At 39.0% G+C, this 25,635-nt stretch overlaps 1 protein-coding gene across 1 annotated transcript in view; it reads right to left on the minus strand.

Annotated features, from left to right (window-relative positions):
• Positions 1-25,635, minus strand: part of ryr3 (ryanodine receptor 3) — a 115,263-nt gene that overhangs the window by 44,917 nt on the left and 44,711 nt on the right. Inside the window, exons 14-40 of the mRNA XM_054618316.1 lie at positions 25,414-25,549; positions 23,245-23,340; positions 22,995-23,113; positions 21,508-21,641; positions 20,967-21,208; positions 19,960-20,152; positions 19,357-19,573; positions 18,849-18,953; positions 17,716-17,819; positions 17,150-17,233; positions 16,500-16,659; positions 16,184-16,328; positions 15,285-15,490; positions 14,829-15,003; positions 13,955-14,163; positions 13,572-13,735; positions 13,117-13,165; positions 12,846-13,006; positions 11,444-11,606; positions 10,341-10,427; positions 9,579-9,805; positions 8,659-8,871; positions 7,242-7,851; positions 6,539-6,739; positions 3,910-4,012; positions 3,431-3,565; positions 58-331 (exon numbers count right to left, since the gene is read on the minus strand). Of these exons, the coding sequence (XP_054474291.1) occupies positions 58-331; positions 3,431-3,565; positions 3,910-4,012; positions 6,539-6,739; positions 7,242-7,851; positions 8,659-8,871; positions 9,579-9,805; positions 10,341-10,427; positions 11,444-11,606; positions 12,846-13,006; positions 13,117-13,165; positions 13,572-13,735; positions 13,955-14,163; positions 14,829-15,003; positions 15,285-15,490; positions 16,184-16,328; positions 16,500-16,659; positions 17,150-17,233; positions 17,716-17,819; positions 18,849-18,953; positions 19,357-19,573; positions 19,960-20,152; positions 20,967-21,208; positions 21,508-21,641; positions 22,995-23,113; positions 23,245-23,340; positions 25,414-25,549 (4,712 nt within the window). The remainder of the gene's footprint in view (positions 1-57; positions 332-3,430; positions 3,566-3,909; positions 4,013-6,538; positions 6,740-7,241; positions 7,852-8,658; positions 8,872-9,578; positions 9,806-10,340; positions 10,428-11,443; positions 11,607-12,845; positions 13,007-13,116; positions 13,166-13,571; positions 13,736-13,954; positions 14,164-14,828; positions 15,004-15,284; positions 15,491-16,183; positions 16,329-16,499; positions 16,660-17,149; positions 17,234-17,715; positions 17,820-18,848; positions 18,954-19,356; positions 19,574-19,959; positions 20,153-20,966; positions 21,209-21,507; positions 21,642-22,994; positions 23,114-23,244; positions 23,341-25,413; positions 25,550-25,635) is intronic.

Below are 25,635 nucleotides of genomic sequence, written 5' to 3' on the forward strand. Positions count from 1 at the left end.
AAATATCAGAATTTTACAAGTGTGTATGTCTGTGGTTATTGCAACATATTTTCTTACCCAAGTCCATCAATCATGAGTTTTTCCTCCTCCTTGCCCATGCGTACTGACAACAGAGACCTGATTTGACCCAGAGACACCAGCAGGTTAATAGCATCCTGCACGGAGGCGGCACTGATGGTGTAGGATTTCTTCATGGCCCGGAGCAGCTCCCCGATGCCGTCATACTGCCTCCTTAGCAGGCTGAACATCACTCTGACCAGCTCTGGGTCCTGGATGTGAGACTCCTGCGCCCAGCTGGTTATGGTCTGGGAAATCAGCTCCTTCAGGTTGGCTGGAGAAGTGAGAGTTCAACATCCAGGCAGTGAATAATGATATAGAGGTTGTTTTAAGTTTCGCTATAAGAACCCACTACATGCATAGCAGACAGCAACTTACGCCAATTGTTCTCTTAATCTTATGTAATAATCACAGGAAGAAATGTATACACTCTCTCTCTCTCTCAAACAAACACACACAAACATCTACATATACAAAGTGAAAAACTCTTTCAGCTGACTAAAAAAGTGTGGATATGTTATATGGAATTAACAGTGCTAAACATAAACCTTTGTCTCTCTCTCATCAACACCACACTAGTTAGTTCATACTTATTAGCAAGCAAATTCCAGAAATCCGAAAATACATTATTTCTCTGCATGAAAACAAAATGCTGAGGCCTTCATGGAAGGAGTGCTTAGTTCAGATGTAGAGTCAAGTAAAGTACATTGACATCTTTAATCATGTTCGAGTCTATAGTCTATAGACTAGGTTATGCTTCTACTTTTAACCATATATTACTTCAAAAAAATCTTTATGTCTTTATGTACACTAATGACACTGTCATTTATACAGTATATCAGTATACTTTGAAGTAATGTCTAGAAATATATGTAGTCTTGAAATGTCAATGGCACTGGGCAAGCGTGATCTGTCAGTTTAAACAGACATGACCAGTAAACAGTACATTAATTAAGAATTTAACATGGTGTGTCAGAAAGATAATTTAAGCCTCATCACCATGATGGTGGGACACATGGTGTCCTCATATTAAAATGGTATTTATGGATGTTGCTTATACAATATGAGGCTGTCAACTCTACCTACACTCATTCTCTAAACATATTAATTATTTGTATTGCTCCCTTGTTCCCCCTCTTACCAACAATGCTAAACTCAATGCAACAGTAACAACATTTACTCATCACTGAGCAAACATTGATTCTAAAACATTGGGATTAGAATATATTGATTTATCTTTTTTAAAGCAAAATGCAGCTACTAAAATATATCCTACTAGTCTCAAGCCCTTTTCTTCCTGCAGTAAGGTAACTTTAAAAGGTTAGGGTATAATTTACTTTTGCCTATCCTTCAAACTTTTAAACTCCTTGGAAGAAAATGTCTGAAATTGTTTCCAAGGACTGTTTAGAAACAGCTGTGGGCTCTGTTCCCCAGGCACCTCGAAAGGTTTTTCATTTAAGAAAAAAAGGAAAAACATGTCTCTACCTAATGCATTTATAGTAGAAGACAAACAACAAGATAGATGTATAGAAACAGATGGAAATTAAACTGAAGGGGAGTTTTTTTTTTTTAAGGTGTTTGTCTGGGTAATCCTTTGAACCTTTGTTTTAAGGTGCGATCAAACAGACAAGCAACAATACAACTGAGCACAACTCCAAATAAACTGTATTGATAAATGGAAAGGCTGTAGCTAAATGCTACACCTCTCCAAATCTAGCATTGTTATTCCAAAGCTATCGCTAAACTTTGAGTGTTTAAGTCAAACAGCCAAACATCTGTGCTGAACAAAGGGTCAGATTCGAGCAGAATCCTAATGAGGGACGAGACGGTAACAAAAAGAGAGAGAGAGGGAGCCAGCTGCCCTGAAGGTGAATGCCTCACAGATTCACATCTGCTCTGCATCGTCTCTAACAGTAGCTCACACGGGAGTCATCACTAACAAACTAAAAGTACCCTGTCTGCAAGCTATATTGCAAATAACCACACACAGTCAATATGGTGCTGTTTATAAAAAGTTGGCCGAATTGTTAATTGGTGCTTCTACAAAAACATAATTTTTTTTTTTTAATATACATTTAATGAAGCATGACTATACTGTATATGCCAGTGTCTACTGTATCCAGCACAGCCGAAGTTCGCCACTTATACAATAACATTGTAATATCGTCTTTATAAATTCTATCATGATGTAGTCAGTGTACCTGAAGTAGAAGTGGAGTGATGTAGGAGTGCATTAAAGAAAACATATTTAGTAGCACTACATGTTGACCACCATAAATAAAACAACCCGTTCCAAACAAAATTCAAAGTGTTGCAAAATTCATTGAAACGTCTGGAATCTAAATAGTGCCCTTCAGCAACTCAGTCCCTAAAAGACTTTAAGACTAAAGAAAAAACATGGATTTTTCACCATGAAGCATAATACTACATTTACAGATCAGACATCAAAATAACATTTACATGTTAAAACAGATGAGTATAATTGACATTAACAAGGAGCAGCTTGTTTCCTCGCCCATAATTGAATACGTTAATATGATCTTCATGTGATGTGAAGAGGTGATCCAGGTCTTCCACAATCATCTTGAATCACATCAACTGTCCTCTTATAAAACGTTTCAATAATGCATGCTAGGTGTGGGAGGCTGGAGTAAGGCATTAAAATGTATGGAAGAGAGTCTTGTAGTAGCTGTCCATTAGTCTGCTACTATTTGAAACAGAACATAGCCATGCTTTCAGCAAAGGGCGGCAGAAAATAATAATGAAACCACAGACCCCAGCTGGAAGCAAGGAACTTGTTAAACTAGTAGCCGGGCAGTGTCTTATGTTCTGTATAATATATATTTAAAAATTATTTTAAGGTTCTTTTAATACCAATTTGGTGTTTAATGACACACGTAGTACATTCAAAAATACTTTGTTATGGCTTATTTCCTTTTCAGCAGACCTTAAGATATTGAATAGATATTGATAACATGGCATGCAACAATTTGTTGTGTAGCACTGAGATTAAATTTGAATTGCTAGATGTTAGTCCCCTACTTTCTGTCTGCATCTTTGTATGAAATCAGGATCCAAGTATCCTGCGATGTCAGTCGATAAGAGTTTACAAAATGTAATGATTTTTACCTCTTCTTTATAAAAAGTAAAAGTTGTTGTGAGACTTTCAAATGCACTCCTGTGGTTTGACAGTGCACTTGTTTATTGCATTTTGTCAAGCCTATAAAAATAACTTAACCCTTTAGAGGTTAATCTCTGCATCCAATCCTTAATCTCTAAATTACGAGTACATTTGAATAATTTACAATTTCACAAAAATACTGTGCTATGAGAAGTTCAGAAATGTTCCTCTTTGGTGTTCAGAGTTACTTACTGGGAGCAGCCTGCTCTTCCTCGGTGTGTTCCTTCTCTGCCTTCTGAGGTGGACCTTTGATTTTGTAGAGTAAAGCGAGGAGACGGCCTTTTATGGAAGTGTCCTGCTCTTCCTCTTCCTCCTCCACTGGAATTCCTGCAAGGGGAAACACATAACTGTCAGACACTCAGAAATTCAACATTTTGTATCAAGTGCTTAAATGTGCAAAAAGTTAGTAATACTAGTTGTAGTATATGAGGACATAATATGTTGGTGCTTAGTTATTTCTGATAACAGATAAGCCTAAAATCAATGTGGCTGGTCGACTTCATTTCTCACTAGGCATATGACGAGTTCATACAACACCCCAAAAAACAAAGATCAAGAAGAATCATTTTGTGTGAGAAGATATCCTCCCTCAGCCAAATACAATGTATCAACATCAATTAACCAAATTCAACACCATTTGTAAAATAATTGAAAGAGCAGTTTGACTCTACCACAGTGCAGTCGCAATTCTTCATGGAAGGAGTTAAGTTCATCCTGGATCCCCTCAGGACAGGGGCAGTCCTCCCCTGCACTGAAATTCAACAGGATGTTGATCTGCAAGAAACAGACAAACATAAAAAGAAGGTTATAATCAGAGTGTGGGAAAGGGAATCTTAAAATGTGTTTTAGGCTCTCTAAAGAGAAAGAGAGGGATGAGGAGAAGGGGGAGAATTGAGCAAATAAACACACAGGTTTGTGAAAGTATGAATAAAAGGAGGCTGGCATACAGAGTAGATAGCATCTAACCGGTCATACATAACCCAACGGCAGAAACTTGTGTAGTCTGCTGCAGTGAGGGCTCACATGGGCTGTTTATAGATGGTATCTGTCTGATCAATGCAGACAGAAATCATCTGATGACGGGTTCACACTGCTTTCGCCAGCCAACAAAACCCACTAATAATCTAATGTAAACCTGATAAATGACAAAATATGCATCCCATGTATGCCAATGCTTTTGACCTTCCTCCCCTCTCTGCCGGCTGTTAAACTGGAGTTTCAATTCACCTCGATTTTTAGCCCCCACATGATTACAACAATTATCTAACTCTGCAATTGTGGTTTTTAAATAACGCTATTCCACATACTTGTTAGTTGTGTCTAAACAGAGAGTGAGTGTGACGGGTAGGCAGAAAGAGAGAGAGTGAGAGTGAGAGTGAGAGTGAGAGAGAGAGAGAGAGAGAGAGAGAGAGAGAGAGTGAGAGAGAGAGAGAGAGAGAGAGAGACATTAGCTCTCCACAAAAAAGCAGAGTAGCAGAAAATGTGCTTCTGGTGTGAACAGCCAGGCAACTGCTCATACGACAATCGGCACGCAGTGTGAACGCAGTGTAAAGCCTTTTCCATCAACTCTAGTGACAAGTACAAATGGATATCTTTAAAATAGCTTTAATGATAAATTATTCTAAATAGCTACAAATCTGCTGTGTTTGCTGTATGTCACAAGCTAACAGACTAAATATACATGAGCTGCTTCCTTCAGCAAAGCAGAGTCCAGCTTTTGTCTATTTCCGGCATGGCTTTTTAATAAACCATGGGAGGAACATTCAGAAAACTTGGAGAATGTTGCCTACAGTATACACCTGCTCCTAACCGCGACAGTACTTTTTTTGGTCAGGGATCAGTGTAGCTGTAGATACATGCTTATCTGCAATATTTTGCAGCTCAGAGGAAATGCAATTAGACATTTTGCAGAAGTGCAGATCTAAACTTTTGGCTCCCTCTTTAAGGCACTGCGGTGTTGTATCCAACAACGCGGCACAAAAGCAAGTGATCTGAGCATAAACAGAAAAAGAAACAAATGGGACTTTCTGGCCATTAGCAGCAAGAATAATGTTGTAGCCCCTCTCTTCTTCGGCTCTGAGACACACTGAAGGTAATATGGATGTTAAATTGGGCCTACTCATTAGCTACAAAGATCTGAGCCCCTAGCACTTCAGTGCGCTGACACAGTTATTACACACTGGGCTGAAAAATACTGAAAGCAGGTGGTGTAAGGGAGAACTGAGATCCATTAATATACTTAAGTTTGTTTTATAGCAGCAAGATCAAATACTTCATCACTGAGTCTCGACAACTTTTTCATCTGCTTCTATTGATGCTTTTTACATCTTTATACATCAGAAAGCAGGGAATCAAACAGTTTATTAAGGAGAAGAAAGAGAGATGTGTTTCCACCATCAAACAGTTAGATGGTAACACGTATGCAAGTAGCCCTTACATGTATGTCTAGTATTTATGGTGCATACACACAACTGTAGAGCTAGTTCTGAAAAGTGAAAAAGGCTGATTGCTTCAACATGTGTTGTGAGAGCGAATAAACCGTCAGTGGGATTATTTTGAGCTGCAGGTTTAATTTAGGTGTCCTAGCAGCACCATGCCCTGGTCAAAATAAGTATATCTGTAAATCTAGCTCTTTGCACTTTGAGTTTTTATACTCAAAGTGCTTATAGTTCTTTTTTTCTTTTTTTATACAGGCATTTAACCTTGCTAACAATTTCAAATGCCACCCTATAAATAAGTGGATTGATGTTGATTCTAAAGATTTTACGCACAATGCATTCTGACTGTTAAATCCTCTTTGGAACAAATAACAATTTTCTACTCTTATATATCAGTTGTTTATCTCTCAATGCAGGGTCAACCCCAGTTCACTTTAGCCTCAAACTCGGGCCAATTTCCCATTCGGGAATACCAGCTGAAAATAAAGTAAAGAAACAACTGTAAACTAAAAGGCACTCCCTTGCTCCCTGTGCTCCAGTATCGGCCTCTGACTCTTAAGTTGTAATTATTTAAAGGGCATAGCTATAGGACGTACGTCATGTGGGCGTTTTACGTTAAATTGTGGTATGCACGTAATAGTAATGGAATATTAATTTTAAATAGCTGTTTTCGGCATAAGGGCAATAACAAGATATTTTATGCAGGTAAAGTAGTCATTGATTCTTTTTCACCCTCAAGCTTGAGTAATCATCCAAGGTTTGTGTTCCGATATAATACCTCAAACAACCTTGAACATATATTACATCTCAAACTGGATTTAAACAGTTTGTCATGGTGTTTGGTCCATTCAAAATATAGTACCTGCTCATGTGGGGGTGAACGAAATTCTTTAGTCTTCTTGGCAGTGACGGCGGCAGACATGTTGAATGCCAGCATCAGCTCATTGTAGCGGAACTTCTGGTTGAACTGCAGCTTGGAAACGAAGCTGTCGGAGAAAGAGACAATGGCCTCGATGCGTTGCTTCAGCTCACAGTCACAGAAGTAGTGCAGCAGCTCACACATCTGAAAAGAAGAAATTAATTCAGCAAGAATGGGAATCTAAAGTTCATTTAGAGGTAACAGTTTCTCTCTGTGTCTGTTTTGTTTGATGTGCTTTATAAATAAGATCATTTTCATATAAACTGATTCAATGATTTGTGGATGTTTAACAGAGAGAAACCTCACATATCATTGCACTTTCCAAGAAATATCTGCCTTCATCTTCATAATGGAAAGATTGTAGCTGTCTACAGGATTTTGGACTTTTTGTCATTAATAGGAAAATTAGTATTCATCCAGTGCCACTTATGCAGTCACTTCTCAGTGAGATAACTCATAAAAGCTTTGAATTGCTGACAAATGAGGAATTAGTGTACCAAATCGGAAGAAGTGAGATAAGATGGGGAAGTTTTAAATCAAATTAAACCTTGGAATATTAATAGAGTGACTTCATTTCAAGCAACTATTTCCAATCTCACATTTAATCGCTGAAATGTGTGTGTGTATATTTTATAACTTTCCTTACCTTGCGTTTAACAGACTCGGGCAGTGACTTGTCCAGCAGACCTTTAACTTGCGGTTTACTCTCTTTTGTCTCCTCCTCTCCCGCCTCCACGGCCTTCTCCTCGTTCTTGCTCACATCCTCCTTCTCCCCTATGACTGCCACCTCATCACCCTTAGCTTCTTCTCCCTCTTTGGCCTCCCCAAACACGTTGGGGTCAATCAGGAGGAGAATCATTCTCACCTCCTCACTGGTTAAGACTCCCATGATTAACAGCGTTCCAATCAGTTTCAGGATGGGGACAAACTGGTACTCCACGCTGCCGCCGACCGGGTCTCGGATGTGTATGCCTCCGCCCTGCACAGCCTCAGAGAGCATGCTGATGGCTTTATCCTTCAGGACGCCCAGAGGGATCTGGGGGCTGTAAAGGTACTGGTGGCGTTTTGTGTTGATGATGCCGACGGGGGAGAAGTTGACCCGAGGTTTGAGGGAGGTGCTCAGGTCAACACCAGGCAGCGAGTGCCGCTTGGACTCATCAGGGAACAGCTTGATGGAGCGAGTCTCATCCGTCACAGGGATGATGAACTCGTTATTCATCATTAGGCGAGCCTCCTTTGCCGTCTCAAGATGGATGCTGGCAATGAGAAGAAGAATCAGGTCAATCATCGTGGGAAGGTATTGGGTTTAACACTTATCGGGTGATAACCATTCAGCATTCTAGGCTTATAAATATATTTCCCTTTGTGTTATAATTATAGCTCCACAGCACAAAATTACCTGAATATATCTGTGGGAGGTGACAGGGTTGCTGATCAATACCAGTGAGTCAGCAATTACCTGACTGGCATTCTGCAATGCTGAGTTCTTAAATGCATTGTGGATTATTATCACAGTTGAAAGTAACACTCCCCACCTACATGGATGTTAAAACCCTCCACTTGAAACTGCATTTTCAGTGTTATTTGAGGTAAGCACTATGTTTTGAAAGTAGCAGGTGAAATTTGCAATGTATGATTTATTCAAATTATGTCTGTCTGTGGTTTATTGACATTGTGTGAAAAAAAACAGAGACTGAATTATACTGGATTACAGGGAGGCATTATTAAGACTTATTCTGACATATTAACTTTGTAGTCTTGTGTGTGGCTCGATCACTTTAAGAGTTAATGGTACTGGAGATGATGTTGTAATAAGTTCCAATTCTTTCATTGTTCATCATTAAATTCTTTGATGAGTAAGAATATTGCCAATTTTTTTTTTGTGCAGGAAAATAAAGGTTGTTGAATTTTAACACTTGCAGAATTGTAGACTTTTTTTGTATTACTGCTAACAGCATTGTATTTCCCACTACAATTTCTTAAACTGCAGGAAACTTAGAAGAATAAAAAAATCCTAACCATATCGAACTATATTAAATCTAGAACAAATGTAAATACCACACCTGATTAGTACATTGTAGAAGCCCTCTCTCAGCATGCCGGAGAGGTACTGGTTGTCGATGGTGTAGAGGAGCTGTGATTGGTCCATGTGACTGCAGAGGGCGTGAGCAACGCGGGTGTTTCCCAGGGCACAGAGGGCAGAGTACAGCTTCAGTGTGTGGTAGTGGAACTTTCTCAGGTCTTCGTGTTCAGATAACTCCAGGATGTCCAAACACCTAGAAGAGAGCAGGACACAAATGGGGTGATTGGAGGATAATTTACGTTGCAGCAGTATACACTTGGTGGCAAAACTACACTTTCATTGCTTTTACCGATTTACAACATGACAATATATGCTTGAGATGATACACAACCTGCACACAAAGATCCCCTCTAATATTTCAAGGTGCATTAGGTCACTGAGGCCAGTATTAGATATAGGTATGTTTTTTTTAAACAGTTTGATTAGGTGTCTTGATCTGAATGGTATTTAATTCACTTAATTAGACAAAAATAGACATTCCCGTAGGGCTATTTATCCAAAAATAGTTGACAAAACAATCTTTACTGAAAGGCTATCATCTTTTTCATTAAAATGATTTTACAAAAATGATGGGTTTTTTAGCATCAAAATCAACTTGATTGCAACATTACCACATTTACTTTGAAAGAATGCATTTGCAAATGAAGCGCAAGAGTTTACGGGCAATTTGGTCTTAATATGAACAGCACAATTTTTGTGAGAAAGAGGTTGTAAATCATTGACTAAGGTGTTACATAGTGTGATCACCAAGGTATTAAAGAATCATGGCTCTCGTATGGCCGAGGCTTTTTTTCCCAAGATGATATATAACATAACAATGTGGGACTGAACCAGTCATATACAGAGGTGTAGCTGATTGCAGTTCACATTGTGAGTCTAAATCACATCCCTGTTGCACACCTGTTCTCTTCAGGTATATGTACAGCCAACATCTCCAGCGGTTCCAGACACTGGACCACCCAGCCATGCCTCTCGCTGACTCGAGCAGTTTCCACGTGGAGGAAGGTGTTCGGCATCCGGCTCCACAGCACAGCCACGATGGTCTGCACATCCAGACGTGGAGGGCACTGCGGCACCGGGTTCCTGTGCTCACTCTTAAATATGGCAGACGAGAGCGGCATCGCATCCTGGGAGCAGAGGGAGAAAAAAAGTATTATTAGGAGGAAAGATAATAGAAAAGAAACACATTTTAACTAGTTAAAGGACCATGTGCTTATGATTTTAATATTACAATTTCTTGAATAAATATGTTGATTCTAAAAACACTTCTAAGGGATTTAAATCTGTAGAGCCTTCAGTGGAAACCCTGAGGGATCCTCATAGTAAAACAAGTTTTTTAACATAATATTTCATACACATTTATTTCATTAAATCATCCCAAAAAATGTATCGACTGAATACAAATGTATTTATTTATATTTTTGGGGGGCAAACACTTCCAATATGGTTCATAGAGTAACAATGTGGGTCTGTTGACCAGTGAATGACTACTGTATTCAAGGATGAGGGACATTAAAAATTAATGAAGTTGCTTAATGTTATACATTTCATGGCCACCTATTTAATAACGGAATATGAGGGATAAGTGTAAAAAAAGACCAAATGGTTTAAATCTTTCTACTCGTTCTGGTGAAGCATTGTTGGATTTGAAAACAGACTAACCTTGATCTTGACAAATTCAAACTGGAAGAGGTTTGCACTGGTAGGACGTATAAACACAGCTGGGAATAGCTTAGTATTTGGCTCCACCTGAAAATAAACAAAACTCGGTCATCAACATTATAGATTTAATCATTTAGATTCACAGGATGTAAAAATGCACCAAAAGGAAACTAAAGCCAGATCTGTCCTGAACAAACCCCTTAGAGGAATCTAAGTTCTTGTTGAATTCTTATATCAGCTCATTGTAGATCTGATGCTCAGCATTCTGCTCTTTCTAGTGTGTCAGAAGGCTTTTAACCTCTAAGCTCATGGATAGCTGGCATTTTAAATCCAAGTTCAATGCGTATCAGCTGGTGTACTGATGACCGCCATCTGAGACAAATGATAAATACAAAGAGAGAGGAGAAACAACTGAAGCCATAACAAGACAAGAAGCTTTTCATCAAGTTAAAAGCCTCCTGACTCTTCTGAAAGCGTCCTCAATTCACAGCTAAATCACAGACTGGAAAGAAAAGAGAAAAACGGGTGCCAATAACCGACAAAGTAACATTTCATGGTCTAGTCAGGTATTCAATATGAGTCGTTAAAAGCTTGAGATCAGAGACGCGAGACGAGGATTACCGGGCTGATGTCTTCCTTTGTTAAGAATCCGGTATAGAAAACAGATGAGAATTTAACTGTGTAAATTCCTTACTGCCTTTCTGCAGGTCTAATTTACTGTAATACTCATTTGTTTACTTCACATTACCTGGAGGAAAGAGAAGGTATGATATTTTGAGTATGTGCTGCAATCAAAATAGGTGTGGGCCATCCTCCCAAAGATTTATTACAACAAAAATACTCATTAGTTCTCAATCTCTGAATGTAATTGTTATTTAGCCGAGTGTTGCGGAGTAATAAGCAAAATTTCAATTATAATAACTCTTTCTCCAGACCGATCGGACAATAAAAACTGCATACCAACTACTGCAACCAAGGAAAAATACTGTATATTTACCACAGGAGAGAGAAATAATGATGTGCACATACTGATGTTCATGAGGCAGACTGTCCTTCTGCGTTAGTCCTCTGCTCCCAACTACTGTGCTTTTATTCTTATTTACCTGATATGTTGTTGACATCTCCTTGCCGTTGGCCGTGAAAGAGACGAGGCCAGTGGCCAGGTCGATCAGACAGCCGATCTCCAGGTCAGAGTTGGAGCGGCTAGAGGAAGACGGGCCGACTGCATCAGCCCCACAAACCATGTAGCAGTTGCTTCTCATGACACTGCAGCAACAAAAGAAAATTGAAAAATAAGAAATTTGGGCACAATATATTTTTGTTATGTGTCACATTCATCGATCTGCGTTGACTAGTGACTCTTGCCTCATTTATATTAATTTTGTTACACACAGAAGCTCTCTTCCCTTTTAACTCCCCTGAATACTGGATGAACAAGGGAAGATAAAAGACAACTGAATATGTCTTTGGTTCCTCTCAAATATGCAGCGCCACTCCAAGGTTAATAAAGGCTTATGGGTAATTTACAAGTGTAAGTTTGCATATATACATACATATATATATACATATATATATATATATATATATACATATATATACATATATATACATATATATATATACATATATATACATATATACATATATATACATACATATAACATTTGAATATATATATACATATATATATACATACATATATACATATATATATATATACATATATATATATATATATACATATATATATATACATATATATATATATATATATATATATACATACATATATATATATATATATATATATATATATATACATACATATATTATATATGTATAATTATTATTATTATTATATATATATAATTTAATTGACCTAAACTTACTTGTGAAAACCTATTTGCTGTTTCAAATGTTACCATTGGCAAAGTTTGCTCATGTAAATTAATTTACTATATGGACAGAGCCTGTGAAATAAGTTATTGTCGAAAAATACTTTTGCCTTTTCTTGCAATAGCTTTTTGGCTTTCATACAGCCAGAATTGTATTCAGTAACAATATTATCTCCTTCCCATCGATTCATGTTTCAGCCTCTTACATTTTTTTAAAACACAGCCCTACCCTACAATGATTGATGAACTTAATGAATTCTACTTTGAACTTGTCTTTTATCAAACTCACAAAATGAGAAAAGTCTTGCAAATGAATGGAAGTTACATTGTAAAAAAACACAGACATATCAAAAGGACATTCATTTCTGAATACCCATTTCACACAATGTCCTTAGGTGCTCAGTGCAGAGCAAGATTCACACTGTGGCCCTCAAACAATAAAGTGACCTTCCCTAAATTACCGGCAAGGTGACACATTTTTGATATTCTCAGATCCTCCAATTTCCTCAGATAACCCAGTAAATCTGCTGACTCTCCACGTCAAAATTACATCTCTCTATGTTTCATGATATCCTATAAACTCCAGATGAAAAAAAGGAAAGGAGCTTGCCTCTCATGGACTCGGCCCCTCTCATCTCCGAGGGTGACAGTGACTGTTCGGGTCTTGCTGAGGCTGAAGTTCCTGCTATAGTAATGATAGTCCGGTGTGACCCAGCCCACCCACGTTGATGCAGGGTCTTGTCCAGCAAACACTCTCACTGAGTGGTAGTACTGCCATAAAAAACACACAGCAGAATAGGTTACGCATGGCAGACAGAGAGCAGTGATCCATAAAAAAAATGTTTTCAGATTTGTTTCTTTGAAGATATTAGTTGATTTACAGTTGTGATGCTTCTACAGTCAACAGTTCCATCTTCTTTTGGAGGATGGCTGCAAAGACAAAAATACAGGTTTTATGAACAAGGGGATCTTTCTTTTTCTTTTCTTTTTTGAATTGCACTTGCACTTTAGGCTAAAGGTCAACCAAAAGGACATGGCTCTTCCAGTCTGCAGGTCAAAGTTTCCTTGGGCTGAACCCAAAATTGTGCGTGAATGAGCATAAAAATCCTGATGGGTAGGTGGCAGCTTAAACGGCAGCCTCTGCCATCAGTGTATGAATGGGTGTGTAAATGGGTGAAGAAATCTGTAGACATGTAGTTTTAAAGCACTTCGAGTGGTCGGAAGACTACTACTAGAACAGTCAAACAATTCAACTGATGTTCCTTCAAAACGATATATTTCTTTGAATCACAACAATACTCTCCACTGCTGCTCCAGTGTAGTAGTGATGTCTGACCTGAGTTTCAGGGATTCGTCCAGTATCTTGTCTGCAGAGTAGAACTCCACAGGCATGCTCATTCTACAGTAGGTCATGTCACTGTTGCTGTTCTGCGTGCCAAACGTCTTGTGGGTGACCTTGAGGCAGGGAGGGCTGTCTACCGTTCCGTCAATCCTTGTCACCTGGGGAGTTAAGAGTCAGGTGGAGGGAATGACGATCCAAAGAAGGAGACTGATACACAACATGTCCATCAACTCCGGCAGCACTGTTCATTATAGCTGTTTGTATGCATAGAGCAAGTTAGAAACTAGCCAAACACTTAATGACCGGTTATCAAAGCTGTTAACATCTAAAGGACAATCCCAACAGCAACAATAATAATAACAAAAATGATTTTCCACCTCGATATGCATGTGGTCTTGGGGTATGTTGACAAAGGTGGGAAGGCGCTTGCTGAACCACATGGTGATGTCTCTGTTCATGTTGACACCGAAGGGCTCAAAGCCTTCCTGGAGACCACACATGGTGTAGTATTTAAAAGTGCTGGCATCCTTGCCCAGGTTCATGTGTCCAATCTGAGACATGCCCATACTGCACACAGGGATGAAACCTGGAGGAGAGTTAAGAGACATTGGTGGATTTGCAAGGCTAATATTGGTTTATTCTAAAGTGTGAAATATCATCCAGTCATGCCATCCCTTGTTGCAATGTGCGAGGTTCATCTTCGAACTTAGTCGAACTCAGATGTTTTTGTAAGACTAACAATCTGTGACCTGTCTCTGTGCCATTAAGAGCTAGACTAAATTAGTTCAGTGAATCTATAACCGTGGGGAAAATAAATCTTGGTGCATGCATAAAAGAAAATTATTTTCAAAAATGAATTATCAAACTTGATTTTACGGCACATAATTTTACTAAAATGTGAACCTTTATTAGCCTTAAAAAAAATTATTTCAGCATACTGTCATGTATGTAAACTGTCTATACAGCAGAATGCATCACACCATCAACTATGAAAATGAATTTGAACCATTTAACATTATTCAATGTCACTCTCTCTGCCTTGTCCTGAAGGATGGTTCATTTCCAGGGTAATGGGCCAAAGTCTCAATGGACTTCATTAGGTTGCAACATCATTAGCATTTTTATAACAAGTTTTTGTTTTGTTTTGCATCAAACACACCCAGTCCTACCACTAGAGATACTGAGGATGAAACACACACAGAATAAATGAATGAATAAGCACAAAAGTTCACTGAATTATGAAGCCCTCACCGTCCTCCGTCTCAAAGTCAGTGAAGCAAAGCTCAGAGCCCTTGCTGGTGATCAGGAGCTCTCCATTTAGGGTGAAAATCATGGATTTGTCCTCCATGTTGATCATGCATCCGACCACGTCGCCCTTTTTCCAAGCCTGTCCGAAGTAGCGACTGCCTGCGTGCATACGTCGACCCTTAACAAAAAAGACAAAGCTTTAAGTTTCTTTGTAGCATGTGTCATATGATCACTAATCACTCATAAACCGGTTACTATCAAAGTGATCCTATTGTACAAGCTGCCAAAATATACTGTAATACTATTTAAAAAAAACATAAAGCAAAAAAATTTTCATTAACAGTTTATATTTTTTATTACTTAATAATACTCTCCACAAATATTTAAGATATATCTCCTTTCATACTAATTCATCATAAGTATTGCACTGTCCACAAAATCCTAACAGAGCTGGTTTACCTTCCATCCGTCGAAGACGAAGGCCTGGTCATCTGTTCCTAGTTCGACATCGGGCCTGCAGCCTGGTCGGGCCCAGCCAACCCGCATATCACCTCCACTCAGCGCCTCAAACTCAAAGTACCACTTTCCCGTCTTCACTGCATATGTCTGCTCCACACGGAAGAAGCGGATGGTCTCGATGCTCTGATCATCAACCACATGGAGGGCTAGATATGGGAAGGGACAGTAGAAGGTTATGCTTTGACTTTATAGGCACATTAAATAACTACTGACACCAATAGCATATGAAGCTGATTTTATGTATCATTGTCAGTATCAGTATGAAATTATATAATAACATCCTGGCTATGACACTAAACATGAAAATCACAAAGCACTTAGTATAATCTTGTAACAATTAGTGCTTACATTTTCCAGCAAAGATCTTGATGTAGGATAGATTTTAACATACCATGTATACCATAACATTCACTGACTTTGTTGCTTCAAAATAAAAGCTTTGAAATAACAAAATAACGGGGGACTCTAATTAGGATGAATTTATATGAAATGGAATGTATTTATCAGAGAATAAGCAGAGCTTTGTTAGCTTCTGTGAAATAATTTATCAGCCAAAATATCCCATGGGGCATACTATATTCCTATTTAAGTTGACTCTTGAGCAGCCTGTTATGTAGGATTTGGACTTAATTCCATTTTGAAAATGCTAACTGAATTACAGGCAGTGATGGCAGACGATCATACTGAACTTTACAGTACCTTGTGAAATTAATGTATGCAGTTTTAATTTGCCAAACATATTCAATCGTTCTAAATAGTACCTGGACCTCTACATTTTTAACTTAAAACAGGAATTTTAAGAATTTAGTATGTCAGCTGTGTCAGCAATAGGGTCTCACCCTCCTGGTCTGGGGGGTCTATGTCATATCCATATCCAACCATGGTCCTGATGGCCTCTCTCAGACTGTCTCTGTTAGATTTCTTAGTGCGCTCGTCCAGAAAAGCATATGGCACCAAGCGGGGATTACGCCTGCTCTTCAAATCCTGACACAGACAAGAAAATTGAGGAGTAAGACGAGCATAAAATACAAATAATACTGTTTCAGCAAAAATCTTCAACAAAATTTCTAATTTACTATCAACTCTAAAATAATTCAAAGACCAGACCAGTATTATGCCAGTTTCTTTCTAAATGTGAAGAATAATGACTATTACCTGCTGGATGCCATAGGTCCATCCTTGTTTAATTCTGTCTTTGGCCCACACGTTGTGTGCATTCTCAGCTAGTTTATCAACTAGAACCTCTTGACCTGCAGTCAGTTTCACATCAGAGAGATCAAGTGGCGCAGGCTTATAACCGTTAGTCATCACGTAGCTGCAGAAGAAACAACATTACAAAGGAAAAATCACTGAAAATCATATTACCATTTCACTAGACACTAACAATTAAAATTGGGTCAATTTATATCTGTTATCTTATATTTGTTTTCATCTTTAGTGGCAAAACCAATGATTAACAATCAGGCATTATAGCTTGAAGGCAAGTGAATAACATATCAGAATAATGTTCAAATTCAATACAATAAATAAAACCAATACAAAGCAAATAACAAAAACGATGCAGTGACTTCACGGTATGAATGGCTGAAGAATATTTTCCATGTGATTCAGCCATTCGCCCTAACAGATTGATTGTTTTAATGATTGTTTTACAAAATGTACTGTTATAAATGTCGGTAAATCATATTGCTACAGGGATAAACCATAACATCTTGATGACTTGAACAGGATGATATCATGCGACACACAACAAAATGCATCATATTTGTTTCTAGGATGTCATGAGAAAAAAACTGCTAACTTACTCTTTGGGAAGTTTGACTTTCTTCAGATCATCAGCAGCATTCACAAAGACCTGGGCAACGTGGCATCCAAGAGCTAACAGGGTCCTGAGGATAAAATAGACATTTAAAACCAAAAGAGAGATAAAGACCATAACTGATATCAATACTCAAGCCCCATTACACCTTGTTAGATGTTTTAACCTTACACTGGCAGAATCCATTGAGAGTGCCACATTTTAACACAGCTCACTAGCCATTGATAAATCTTAGAAGATCAATAATTGCACTGCAAATAGTAGCCGGATATGGCTGTTTGGACACATGGCAGTTATTGAGCATTTGGCTTGGCTCAATAAAGCCAAGCCAAATGTTTTTACAGTGAGGTGACTCAGTCAGTAGTTGGCTCAAATAAGCTTTGGACCCAAGATTTCTTAAAAATCAATACTGGAATTCACTCAGGAGATGCAAGTCATTACAAGCACTGCTTTAATCTGAGCCTTAATCTGCCTCTGTGCAGCATTGAGCAAAGAGCAGAGCCAATTACATGAATAGGTAATAAGATTATTTAGCCAACTGCTAGGCCTTACTTAAGTGTTTCACTAGACATCTGCACGTTGTAGTTCCTTTCAGTTTCAGGAAGTTTTACGAAATCCACAAGGCAAGGGTGCTGCCTCTTGTTGTCATCCCGAACCTGAGGAGAAAGCAGTTGGGTGTCATTACTGTTTGAATCATGTCACAGCAACAAATGTGGATTCTTTTTTTCTCTTCCTTTTGGTCAATGAGCCCAAAAATATAAATAAATCTTGCTCAGTGTTGAGAAATTAAAGAACTGGACTGCAGCTGAATTTATCTGAAGTAGATTTTGGCAGATGCATTTCTGTTTGTTTTGCAATTAGATTAATTCAAGCCTCAGGTGGGTTTTTTATGAAGCAAATATAAGCCTTATTCAACTTGAGAAGAGAGTCACAGTGGCAAGAGGCTCAGCTGTCAGTGATCCAATCGAGTAAAACTCTTCAACGCTGCCAGTGACTCTTTCTCTGATAATATTTTGTTATTCAAAGTTTTAAAGAGAAATGATGTGAACAAAAGGTCGACGCAATACACAGTAAGGTCAAGCACTCCGATTAAAACAACGAAGCTGTATCCAACTTTATTATCATTCTGCTTGCCGAGTATCTGCTGCCTGTCCAAAGAGGCGTCTGTCTTTGAGTCAATCAATGTAACTTTGAGCTCACTGAGGTTTGTTACAGAACAATAAAATACCAAGCAGCAGTTTGGACCTAAATGTTGTCCTTAATAACAATAAAAAAATGAGTTATCCCTTTGTGTGAAGCTTTCACCCAGTCGTAATTAATGAGAATGTCAAATGCCTGGAAGGTGAGACTCTCATTAAATTTGTTTAACGGCTGGTGTGGCGAAGGCCTCAGTTGGGAAATGATTCTGCGATAACCACTACAGTACAAAAGAGGTAGAGTGTGTGTTCAGACTTCTGAGAAACTGTTTGCAGTGAACAGGGAGTGTTACGGACACATCGAGAAAAATTGTCGAGGCAAGCAGCATTAAACTTTGGATGTTTTTCAAGAGGACAGAGATTTTAGAGGTAAATAGCCATTAGCCTGCATTAGGCTGGAAAGGGCTCAAGTTGACCTTTGTCCCCCACCCTCTACAAATATACCCTGTGTTTTTGTGTATTGAATGAGAAGATGGATAGCAGCTTTACCTTGCCATAGGTCCAGCCAAGTTCAATCTTGTTCATCCCCCACAGCTCGTGGATGTTTTCTGCCAGTTTGTCCCGGACGTTGTCCAGGTGAGGGGGAAGAACAATCTGGAGAGTGAGAAGGAGAACAGATGGTACAGTTGGATGATCACAAAGACGCCAATGGGCCAACAAATTAAGATTGCTGTCATATCTTTCTCCTGACTATGCAACATTAGCATCCTGGCGGTTGTAGGAAGGTTCACATTATTTTGGCTTTGTTATACAGCGGTACAGAGTCTGCATTTATTATGCATTTGTGGAAACGTTTTCTACAAAAATGTTATCTCTGTGATCTAAATAATATCCCCAAATCAATGTCATAAGCAGTATTTTATGTATAAGTGAATGCAGTGAGCCTTTACACTCTTTAAAATAATTGATCTTGTTTATTTTGTAACTTTAAATTATATAAATGCACCTTGAATTTACTGATGCAAAAGTAAGATTTCCTTGATGTTGCTATGCTCACCTGGCTGGTGTCAACTGGAGTGGGGATGAAGGAGGCCTGAGAGAGGAACTTGGTGGTTCCCAGCAGGTCACGAACCCCCTCATGGTCCCTCTTGTAATCCTTCACAGGCTCTACATGCATCTTCTCTTTAGGCAACAGCGCCTCATAGCACGGAGAGTAACCAGCGGGAGGCAGGAACTTGAAATCTCCGTGGCGTCCACCCAACAGGAAACGGGCCCTGAGATGAGAAGTTACATAACATTGCAGGACGTTATGTAATAATATTCATAGACACTTTAATTCACCATGGGTTTTTTAAATGTTTCTTTACTTACTTTTTCCTTTCCTTTTTTATTTTTTCAATTCATTTTGAATTACATAATACAAGGACTGCAGTCTATTAAACTTTTCGTTGATATTTCTGCTACAAGTTAATTTTGTACTTAGTAACACCTACTATCAATATAATTTTGTAACACCTACTATCCATATAATTAAAGTTTTAAAAAAGGAAAGATCCGTTTTTCCTTGGGTAGGTTTTTTGTCATTCAGGACGCCAATTCGGTCCATTCTATTGGGATTGCTTCGTCATCTCATTCCCCATTAATAAATGCGGAGCCTTACTTGACACCTGCAGAGAAGCTGACGACAGGGAAGAAGAATCCTTCGGTGTTAAAGTCCTCGAACATGCCCTGGACAGGCTGCCCATTGATCCTGAAGGACATGCTGGGAGCGCCCAAATCCAGACAGCAGCTGACCACATCATCTGAGTTCAGCAGGTGCTGGTTAATGGAGGCCACGGCCCTGGGGATACGGCCTAGACAACATCGGGCAGAGACAGAGAGGGAGGATGGATGGCTGTTAAAGCAGCAACGTCATTGCGAATGTAGGGCAGGATGATGGGCGAGGGGGAGAGAGGGGAGCAGAGAGGTGGAGAGATGGTGGATGAGTGCTTTAAAAGGGATGACATGAAGTGTATGAGAGGAGGTGATGGATCTTTTAGTAGATTTGGAAAGGAAAAGAGGTGAAAAAGGTGTATGCTTTCAGGGTGAGAGCAGAAGATAGGGGGTATTCAAGGACTCAAAGCCCTAAAGCAACAAGCCGACAGTTGGCTGAACGAATGCAAACACTGATGTCGTTTTCTTGTAGGCGGAGAATATGCCTTTAACTGGCCTTCACCTTTACAGTATGTGAAGATGTTAGGTCTGTAATTTACTTGTATTTTCTGGTTTGCCACACAGAGATTTTCAAGAAAGGGCTTCAATTGATAGACTGCTTTACAAGTTTAAGGCCCTTAAAAGGTTTTGTAAAATCTCTCATATTTCTCTGTTACATTACATTTGGTGAAAAAACATATTTACTTATTACTCTAAAGAGTTTAACATTAAAAAATTCATTAGGACCTCATTGCTAATTCCAATAAGGTGATTACAATTTTTTGAGTTTAAGTAAATGCGGAACAACACACATTTACACCTTGCATACACCATGGAGGTAAAATGAACACTAACTCTTCAAACCCGGCTTTGGGTGAACAGTTGGATTTCTATGAGCCCAAATAGGTTTCCAATCTCAATCACCCTCATATTATAAAACTAACCAGTGGTGCTGGCCTTAAATAAGAAGCCTACCTGACCAGAGATGAAGTCCATCAAAGCTGTAAGAGTACAGGTCATCCCCGACACCGTTGCCACCCCATCCTTCTCCTCCACCGGGGTACGGAGCGTAGCCTTTAGTGTTGGCCCAGCCTACCCTCAGGTGTGTCGGCTGGCCAGTTAAAAAGTGGTCCACCTGATCGATCACCATCTCAAAATACCACTTCTTGTACTGAGCTGAACCTTCAGCCACGCCCAGGAAGATGTTTGGCCTCATACTGGAGGTGATAAAGAGAGGAAGAAGCTTAAATATAAATCATTGAATCATTCTGTTGAACCCCAAAAGCCACACTCTCTGATTCAGTACCAAGTAGTGGCACATGATTTCTTCCCATCAACCCACCCAAAACATCACCTGTCTCCTAGGAGGATGTTTTTACTTTTTGGCACAATAAGACAAAACATCTATATTAAATTTTAACCAGCTACCATGATAACACTAAAAAAGTTTGAACCCTTAAACACTTATTCATAAGTGGATGAATAAAACCATCAAGAGGCTTTTCTCTTTCTTTACCTCTGAACATCATTGACAAGTCGAGTCTGAAGCAGCAGGTCTCTCTTGGGCAGCAGGTTGTCACAGATCAGATTCTGGTTGGCTCTCACTGCCACCCCGTTACAAACACAGAGGGAACAAAGGACATCCAGAATCTGAGAGAGAGGAAAAATGTAGATTACACTTATTTCTCAGTTAAATGATCAGTTGTTTGGTCAGATTCTCTGCAAGCTGTCATGCTTGTAGCATATTCACACTGTATACATGGCCTACACATCCATAGACTTCCACCTGCCTCTCATAAAATGACAGCTGTTGTTTACAAGGATATCCTTTCATGCCTGCTACAATTTATAGGGTAAATATTAAGAGACATTTAAACACTGCATGTAAAACACATGGTAGGAATGTCATCAAACACAACAATGACAGCAGATAATATAATAATTTAACCCGCTAGCTTAACCTTTGCTCAACACTGACTAAAGTTTTATGAACTGATATGTAAATCATTTCACAGGCTCAAATGCCTTTGTACCCAGTTTAGTTCTGTTGCTGTCACCAATTAAAAGAAGGACAAAAAAATAAAGATTATGTTCGCTACTGCTAAGCTATTATTCACAGTCAAATTATTTGTTGTCCAGTAAGAGTACACTTGGATTTCCATATACTCAAAAGAGAATAATGAAAATTCAAAACAAATGATTTGAATTAAATATACATCGTGAGTAACTTCATGTATTTCCCTGGAATTATGAGACACATGTGTACATACAAATATTTCTGAAATCACCAGTGCCACATGTAGATTTGTATAAGATATTTGTATTTTTCAGCTTGGTAGTTCATCTCTTGATTTACCAAGGAAAGCATGAAGCACAACAAGCTGAAGTTGACCTCTTCCTTCACCAAAATACATCAGATAGTTAACAATATATTTTTGGCCACTTTAGCGGCCGTCGAAAGTGGTCCCAAGTATTGGACCGGAGTAAAATATCTCAGCGATGCAGTGGCATGAAATTTGTCAACAAATAAACTTAGCTGCCTGTGTTTGGGCCTTGTGAGGAAGCCTGAGAACCCAGAGTGAAACCCATGCTGACAAGGGGAGAATATTTAAGAGTAACATGCTAACATGCTAGCAGTATCATGTTAACATACTGTAACTACAATATGGTAACTATAGGCATGTTATCATGCTAAGATTAGCATCCAGCTCAAAGCACAGCTGAGATTTATGAAAGCTGAGCCAATGTCATTTAAAATAGCTACGAGAGGAAGCACAGTTGTGGTCCATAGTTTTCATCCACTCAACAATTTCATTTGTCTGGTGTGTGAGGAGCTTGTCAGCTTCTGTGACCGACTATATTTTTTGTTTTGTTAATACTGAAGCTACTTGAGCAGTTAAACATGGGGTAATACAGGCTCAAACCAGGAGTTGAAATCAATCACATTCAGTCTCAAACACCCTTAGCTTATTTTGAGGCTACTGTGTTGATATCTATGCCCACCTTGTGGTTGCGTCCATGCTTGTAGAGCAGAGAGATGATGGATTTAATGTGACTTTTCTGAATGATGTTCAGAGCTTCTGGGCTTTCTACCAAAATACAGTGGAGGACTTCCAGGATCCCTGAGAGGTCAGATAAAATATTTGTCATTATCCGAACAAATGTTAATATAATAGACCAGATCTTAGCATCAGTGGAGCATATTTTCTGTTACTCATTTTCATACTATGAGGGTCGTTGTTGACCGTAATACCTGATGAAGATTCCAGTCTCTCCAGTTTGCTGACCAACCAGTCCAAGTTTCGGGAAAACTGAGTGCAGTTGTTCCTGTTCCCACGAATCAGTGCAGCTGAACAAAAGACAACAATTTCACAAGGTTTAAGGAAAAAGACACAAATCCAATAGCTAAAAGCAGCTGAGTTGTACATCAGTCGATGTTCCAGACAGTATGACTTTTAATGAAAAATAGTCCAACATTTTCCTGTGAACTCATTGTCTGAAATCCTTGGTAGATATTAAAATGTATTAAATCTGACACACCTGACACTTACTATTATGAACTCTTTATGAAATGAAATACCTGGGACAGAATTTGAAGCCCCTGAGAAGTCAGGTGCTATATGTTCTACAAAAAGTTGAGGTGTATTACCTTGTGCCCTTTCTCTACCACCGTGGTGACATGAAGAAGTCTCCTTATTACTTTACCGTCTCATTTTTCGCCATTAGGATTCAGGGACACTAGACTGTTAATGCCCGTGAAACAATTTAACAGCACTTTGTGCCGAAGGAATACTGATGGGTGTCTAATCTCCTTTAATTCAGTCTTTTCAGGAAAGCTACCGCTCAATATGAACACATGGATAGAGCCACGAGGCAAAGGCGAGGATGTTCATTGTAATGGTGTGAATGTGAAATGTCAGAGACAGAGACTGAGAGAAGAACCTCAGGCTACGCAGACTACAGACTTCATATAACAGTCACATTAGCATACACTATAATAAGTGATGTAGAAAACCATTTATTACCTTCAATTAAGTAGGACAGACTGAGCTTTTAGCAATAATAATACTGCTATTTTTCTCATTTTAAAGAAGCCCATATCTGTAATTCTTACTACATACCTACACAATGTATAATAACGCATAGTAGTTACTTAAAACCTGCCAATATTGTTTTATTATTTTGCATAAAAGGGGCTAAGGTTTTGTGTGCAATTTTATTGGTTGACCTGAAGCAGACATCCTAAGCAGGTAAGATACTGCTGAGACTTTTTGTCAACTGCTGATTCCAGGGTCAAGAATGAAGTCTGAAACTCAACTCTTATTATGCTTTATATTGCATTATGTAGGTTATTTACAATATTTATAGGTATGTGCTATTTTAAATAGGCAATGTAACTTTGTTTATTTTTCAACTAGTGCAAAGCACTTGTGTAAAGAGGTAAATCTGCCACTGGAATAAAAATACTAATGTGTTACCATAATGGGTGATTTTGATGTCAAAGTCTTCATCTTTAAAAAGTCAACTTCAAAACCTGGACAGCCAACTTACGCTGATAATTAAGTTTATTCCTTTAAAAAAGACTGGCAGAGTTAATATAGAAAGAGGAGGAGGTCAGGACAAACGCAATTTGTCATGCAAACCCTGCTTAACCAGACTTCGTTTGCATTTTTGGTGCTGACCCCTCTGTGGGCAAGACTGGAGTGTACTCAAAGAAGTGTATTTGTAGGTTTTGAGCGTGTGTGTTTAATGTGTGTGCATGTGGGAGTACATGCTGGGGAGGTGATGAATATAAGGGCAGTCAAGGTGAGCCGAGGGGAAGCTGTTGATGGGAAAGCTCCAACGACAGCAGAACAAACAACCCAAGAAAAGTTGTCCAGAATAAAACTTTTCAGGGTCACAGCTTTAGCATTCATGACTCAATGCAGGCCCCAAGAGGACGGGATAATGCCAGCACCTGTGATGACTGGCATTTTGTTAATGATGCTATCATTTCTTCAAATATGCAGCTCAACACTTCATAACGTATCCACACTGATCCCAGAGAAAGATGACTTAAATGTAAGGCAGGACGGATTATAAAAAAGTTATACAAGACGAATTCTGTCTTCGCTTCTCTCTCCACTCACTTGATACAAATAGTTAAAAATGAATGTCTCATAAAAGGTGTCACCGGCTGGGATCTCAGAATGTGGCATAAGAATAGAGCAAGAGTAAGAAGGAGGGAGTTGATGAAGGGTAAGGAAGAAATGAGGAGGAGAATAACACAGGCAAGATAAGAAGCGGAACGTGTGAAGTGTGAAGGAGAGGATGAGGATTTGCTGAAGACAATGTCGGAAGATTAATACTGCATTCTGCCCAGGGTCAACAGCTGACAGAGGATGTGGATATTTCATGTGATTAATCATTTGGGCCTGCTTACCTAAGAGTTCGTAGAGGAGGTTGAGAATGTCCTTCCACGCAGCGCCTGCCTCCTCCCCTGCCCTTTCTCCAAAGTGAGCAGGATTGTTGTAGAGGTTCATCCGGTCGATGCATTTGGATAGCAGGGCCAGCATGCCCTGAGAAGAGGCAGGATTATTGCCATGCAGGATCTATGATTCACCTCATTGCACAGACAGTACATTCCTTTTGTAACAAGATTTAA

The sequence above is a fragment of the Anoplopoma fimbria genome, chromosome 18 (assembly GCF_027596085.1).
Source record: "Anoplopoma fimbria isolate UVic2021 breed Golden Eagle Sablefish chromosome 18, Afim_UVic_2022, whole genome shotgun sequence".
NCBI lineage: Eukaryota > Metazoa > Chordata > Actinopteri > Perciformes > Anoplopomatidae > Anoplopoma > Anoplopoma fimbria.